General features: G+C 46.4%; 1 protein-coding gene across 1 annotated transcript; it reads right to left on the reverse strand.

Moving 5' to 3' along the window:
• Positions 1–747: 747 nt before the first annotated feature.
• LOC122692187 (beta-1,3-galactosyl-O-glycosyl-glycoprotein beta-1,6-N-acetylglucosaminyltransferase-like) lies at positions 748–3,134 on the reverse strand. The gene has a single exon (XM_043899505.1). It carries the CDS (start codon positions 2,630–2,632, stop codon positions 1,346–1,348), a length of 1,287 nt encoding a protein of 428 aa, XP_043755440.1. The 5' UTR covers positions 2,633–3,134; the 3' UTR covers positions 748–1,345.
• Positions 3,135–6,383: the final 3,249 nt, after the last annotated feature.

Below are 6,383 nucleotides of genomic sequence, written 5' to 3' on the forward strand. Positions count from 1 at the left end.
TACTTGCTCACAGAAAATGTCCTGACTCCTTAAAATGGCCACAAGGCCCAATGGGATTTTTTTTAATTTATTTTTTATTTTTAATTGTTTAAAAAATTCTGGCAGCACCTAGAAGCTTGTGAGATCTTAGTTCTCCAACCAGGGATCAAACCCTGCTTTGGGAGCACAGAGTCTTAACCACGGGATTGTTGGGGAAGTTATTTCTCTTTTTTTCACCCAGGTGTTATTCTTAAGAAGAATCTTCTTATTGTTTAATCACTAAGTCCTGTAGGACTCTGCAACACCATGGACTGTAGATTGCCAGGCTCCTCTGTTCGTGGGATTTCCCGGGCAAGAATACTGGAGTGGGTTGCCATTTCCTTCTCCAGGGGTTCCTCTCTACCCAGGGATCGAACCCGCGTCTTCTGTATTGGCAGGTGGGTTCACTGGCATGCACAAAGATTCAGTCCAAGGTCCCTGTGGACACCTTTCTGCCTAGCGTGGCTGTTTGGGAAGGTCCTTCCCTCCCAGTCACCAAGGTGTCCTGATACTGCCTCTCAGATCAAGTAGAAGTGGAGCTGCTGTTTGGTGTGTGTGACAAGTCCATCTTCTAAGCTTAAAGCTGTTTGGTGTGTGACATGTCCATCTTCCAAGCTTAAAACCCAAAGCCCATGGGAAACTTAGAAGAACAGAGTGGCAGACTCTGGGGTACCTTATACGCTGTCTCTTGGAGGGGTCCCTGCAAGACTGAGCCCCAGGTACAGAAGTAACCTGCTCACTAACATATCCTATAAAGACTTCCTGCCTTTTCTGTCTCACCTCCCTCTCCAGGCACCCCTTGTACCTACCCTTCTAAGAGTCAAAGAATAATAGTCATTTATTATTCCCATAATTACTTTCTTTTTTTTTTTTAACAGCAGAAAGTCAATCATTTCCAAAGATCATTTTGATTAAAGCCAAATTTCTTTTTCAACAAATATAATCTACAAGATAAATTATATCCCGATTGGGTTATTGCTATAAATCTATTCAAATCAGGAAAACCCATCATATTTAAAGCTCTCCAAGTAATTTTGGCACAAGTCAAATCTTAAAAGTTTTTTAAGTCCCTGAGCTCTTTAAAAGGCTAGCTTGCCTTCGGCCTCTTCCCCAGCTACCTTCCCCTACAATGCCTTGCAACCTGCCCGAGTCTCTCATTAACTGTAAGTCCAGGCTTAAGAATACAGCCTTTCTAACCGACCCTGCTCTGCAGAAAGCATGTCGCTTCTCTGGCTTGAAGAATCCAGTTGGATTCTGGAGGTGGAAGCATCAGATGGGGGTAGATCTCCTGCCTCCTTATTAGTATTTCTAAAACTGCCTACAGCGTTCAGGGTTTTAACGTCTCCAGGGCTTTATGCCTCAGATGCTCATCCAAACACTGGATGGCAAAGAGGTCGATGTCCGGGTCGAATTTGTTGGCAAACAAATGGTGCACGCGCAACATCCAGTTCAAGTCACCAGCTCCGAAAACGCACACGGAGCGCACGTGGACGCCGCCGCACGGCGGGTAGGGGGCGCCCTTGGAAACGTCTCCTTCAAAGTACTGCCATTTAACAAACCTGGCAATCGCCTGCATGTCAGACGTGTCGTACTTATGGCTTAAGGACAATGACCCTGGGACTTCGGGGATCCTCTGAATAGTGGCCCAGAGATACTCGTCAGGGCTGTATGTGTCTTTGGCCCACTCCATAAACTTTTGGATATTTTGGTTCTGGAGCACATACTCCACATATTCCCTACTGACCACAAAATAGGCACTTCCCGAAAACAGAGGTGTTTCAAGAGGTGGATGTATTTTGTCAGTTCCCGTGTTGGTCAGCTTTCCATTCACGACTTCATAATGCTTTTTCCACCTTTCTTTTTTATGGGATGGCATTCTCTCCGTTTCTAGGTTGTTCTCACCCATCAACAACTTGAGCTTCCTGACAATTTCCAGGTTGGTTTTAATAGGAAAATCCATTCCGCAGAGATTTATCAGGTACTTCCAGTCTGCATTCATCCTGGAGAGGTCCTGCATGCAGTTAAGGTCAGCCTGAACCCGGCTCCAGGATGCATACACCACGCTCTCCAGCTGACTGGCGACAAAGACATAACTGAAGCAGGATGCCATGCCCACAGCTGTAGCCAAAAACGATTCCTCTGATTTTGTGTCCACGTGAATACAATAGAAATTCTGAGGCATGTAGATGGCCCTCAGGAGCCTGTCAAGCATTTCAATTTTGTGATGAACCACTATAGAATATGCTATTGGAAACTCCACCTCTTCTTTACTAAGTGGTTCTATAATATATTTGCGCTTCTTGATGAAAGAAGCACAATCACCAGTCATGTTTATGTAGTCATAGTTTGTCCATTGAGTGCGCTTCTTAAATTTCACTGTTAGAGTCTCAAGCTTCACCTTTTGGATTTCATCTACATCACCCTGTAGAATTTTGGTGCAATTAATATTACTACTAGGATTCTCTTCAAACAGCTCCAAATGTCCAAAATTTACAAATTCAGGCTTTTGATGAATTCTTAAAACAGTGAATGTGACCAGCGAAAAAGCAAGAAATAAGAAGTAGTATTTAGTGGGATAAGAAAAAAGTTTCCTCCTCCACAACTTCCTTAGCATTTCAACAACTGGGGACTTGGCTTTATTAAGGGTAGTCTTTCAGGCTTCAAGCAGTACTGATTTCCTCTCTGTCGTGGTGTGGAGATTTGTCAGTTTGCATTTATCAAAAGTGCAAAGGCATCTTGAAATGGACGATAGCACATTTAAAATCAAGAAAAGTCAGGATGAATTAGTTCTCCGATTCCAGGTAACATCCTGTGCCCATGTAGAGTGCTTCTTATGCAGTCAGGTTTCTTAAATGTACCAGGCATCCAGCAGTGGTGTTATGTCCCATGAGTCATCAGCAGGAATGAGAAGTGCTCTCTTTGCCCAGCTTCCTTCAACATGTTAAAATCCAGCTCCACCTCTTGCACGCGGCCCCTTTTCTGAACCACAGTGATTGCTGTCTTCTTTGAAATCCAGTATCATTCACTATTTAGTTCCTGTAGATCTGTAGTGTATTTTTTTTTCTGGCCAAACCAAGCAACATGTGGCGATCTTTGCTTCCATCCATAATTACTTTCTGAAGAGGTAAAGATGCATTTCTCTTGCATCTCCTGCATTGGCAGGTGGATTCTTTACCACTGAGCCACCAGGGAAAATCATGTATATCTTGCCACAATTTAAAAAGAAAAGGTAACCTGATAATGAGAAATTGGTTTAGGTACTGCTCTATTTCACCCCCAAGTGGTCAACACCAACTGGGTGTGCTGCAATATGACCTGGATGATGATCACCCAGAGTTAGTGCAGACCCCATATGGTATGGGCTCATCCCAGGAGACTGCCCTACTCCAGACCTCAACCACAAGTGGGGTTCCCAAGCCAGGTGCACTTCTGACCGACTGGTTACAAATTCGGGGTGACCACAATTCTCTCAGGTTCAAAACTGTCTAGAATAACTCGTAGATGCCCTAAAAACATTATAAACATACTTGCAATTACCGTTTCATTATAAAGGACGCACAGAGAGTTTAGGAGAGCTTCCTGCTCTCTCCCTGAGAATCAGAACAGGAATCAGGTTGCCACCCAGGAAGCACTGTTCCATCAGGAATGATGAACTCTTCCACCAAGTGATTAAACTTGGTGGTCTCAATATGGCTAGTTTAAAGTCACAACCCTCTGGGGGTCTGAGGTAGGGGGAGATAAATTAGGAGTTTGGGATTCACACAAACACACTACTATATATAAAATAGGTAAATAAGAAGGGCCTACTTTACAACACAGAGAACTCTACTCTGTATCTATAATGGAAAAGAACCTGAAAAAAATTACATGTGTATAATTGAATACATATGTATAATTTAACACAATGTGCTAAATTAACTACATACTCCGATAAAATAAAAACAAAATCACAACGCTGTATATCTTCTATCTACACCTTATACATAGGTCTTTCTGGTGACCAGCCTGGTTTGAGTAATCTCATTAGCATAACAGATACACACCCAACCTTTAGGAATTTATGGATGATTCTGAAATGCTGTTAGGAGTTGCAAAAACACCTGCATATATTATTATTCATACAAAGGAATTACTCGATACCTTGTCGTCTGGAGCTCACTGGCGACTCACTTTGCAGGGCGGACGGCCGGAGACAGAAGCTGTCTTCCCGGGGCGCTGCTGGCCTCCGAGACATGTGGCAGCCAGGAGCAGCCAGAGGCAGGCTGGGGCCCAGTGCCAGAGTCAGCAGAAGGTCCCGACGCCTCATCTTCTTGGGTACAGGCCTCTCCCCACCCTCCTCCTCCGGCCCAGCTCCCCGGCCCGCTCTCATGTCTCTCTCTCCTGCAGCTCTCTTCCTCCTGCTGTTCCCAGGCCTGCAGGGTTGGCCCCACGCCTCCAAAGGTGAGCAGGGGTGTGGGGGGCAGGGGAGCCTGGCTCCTCTGGGGTGGCCGGGCAGTGGGGAGGGGCCCGGCTTCCACCTCGGTGCTCCTGCTCAACTGAAATGCCGGCCTGGGTGCGGAATTCTGACCCACTTTCCACCCTCAGGTTCTGGGGCTGCCTCTGGGAGGATCCCCTCTGCCAGGCCCCTGTGCTGGGGGGTAGGGGGGCTTCTCAGGAGGGAGGAGACATGGGGCTTGGAGGGAGATGGGGAGAGGTCAGCTGAGTCCAGTAATTGTAACCATGCTGTGCTCAGTCGTGTCCAACCCTCTGCGACCCCCTGAACTACAGCCCACCAGGCTCCTCTGTCCACGGGATTCTCCAGACAAGAGTACTACAGCGGGTTGCCATGCCCTCCTCCAGGGCATCTTCCCAACCCAGGGATGGAACCCTTCTCTCTTGTATCTCCTGCAGTGGCGGGCAGGTTCTTTACCGATGTCCCACCTGGGAAGCCCAGATGAGTCATGGTCAAAAGTCCCTTTCTACAAGAGGCTCAGTTGGGGAAGCTTCTGTATCATCATTGCCTGACAGCCACTTTCACTCTGGTGACACCCCCATGAAGCAGACAATCTCATTTTAGGGATGGGGAAAGTGTGGCTCAGAGGGTGAAGTTAATTGCCTGAGGTGAGGGGAAAAAAACAGGGCTTAAACCTTGACCCGGCAAGTTGTCTTTCCTCTACTTAAAAAAAAAAACAACTTATTTTTCCATTTGCACTGGGTCTTAGTCGCTGCACGTGGGATCTAGTTCCCTGACCAGGGACCAAACCCACCCAGGCACCCTGCATTGTGAGCATGGAGTCTTAGTCACTGGACTGACAGGGAAGTCCTCCTCACTGTCCCATTCTCTTTCTGGAAACTGAGAAAGGCTGATCAGTACTTTTTTTTTAATGACCACTGGCTGTATGCACTTCTTTTGCTGGGACGGGGCACCCAAGGTGAGTGGTTGTAACTCTGCCCACTGAGGGCCAGAGAGCTCAGCACAGAAGCCATGACCCTGGGCCAGGAGGAAGGCAGATGAGGGGGTAGCCAGAGGAAAGGGGGCACGTGTGCTCTGGGGACAGAGGTGAACTGGACATTGGACCTCAGTGCTGGGTGAGGGATAAATGGATGCAGGGAAATACAGATCAAAACCACAAGGAGTTACCACTTCCCACCCACAAAGGAGTGGCTATAATCAGAAACTCAGACATCATGGGCTGGCAAGGATGTGGGGAAAGCAGCACTCATATACTGCTGGTGGAAATGGAAAATGGGGCCGTGTCCAGAAAAGACAGCAAGTAGACTTCCTGTGGTGGTTGCCCGAGGCTGGGGCATGTGGAGAAGTGGGCAGAAGAAAGGAGCGACTGCTGATAGACACAGGGTTTCCTTTTAGGGTGATTGAACATCTTCTAAAATATATTAAAAACCACTGAATCGTACGCTTGAAATGGGTGACTTGTATATGTGAATTCTACCTTTAAAAAAAAATTTTTTTTTAATTTATTTATTTGGCTCTGCCGGTTCTTAGTTGCTGTAGGCGGGATCTTCATTGTTAAACGTTGTGCATGGGGGATCTTTTAGTTCGGGTATGTGGGATCTTTTTTAGTTATGGCCACTTAAACTCAGTTGCAGCCTGTGGGATTTAGTTCCCTGATCAGGGATCAAACCCTGGCTCCCTGCATTTGGAGCTTGGAGTCTCAGCCACTGAACCACCAGAGAAGCCCCTGAATTCTATCTCTTTGTTGTTGTCAGTTTCTCTCTTTTTTAGTATTTACTAATGTATTTACACCTTGGAAGGAAAGCTATGACCAACCTAGATAGCATATTAAAAAGCAGAGACATTACTTTGCCAACAAAGGTCCATCTCGTCAAGGCTATGGTTTTTCCAGCGGTCATGTATGGATGTGAGA

Source organism: Cervus elaphus, chromosome 4, assembly GCF_910594005.1.
Source record: "Cervus elaphus chromosome 4, mCerEla1.1, whole genome shotgun sequence".
NCBI classification, from domain to species: domain Eukaryota; kingdom Metazoa; phylum Chordata; class Mammalia; order Artiodactyla; family Cervidae; genus Cervus; species Cervus elaphus.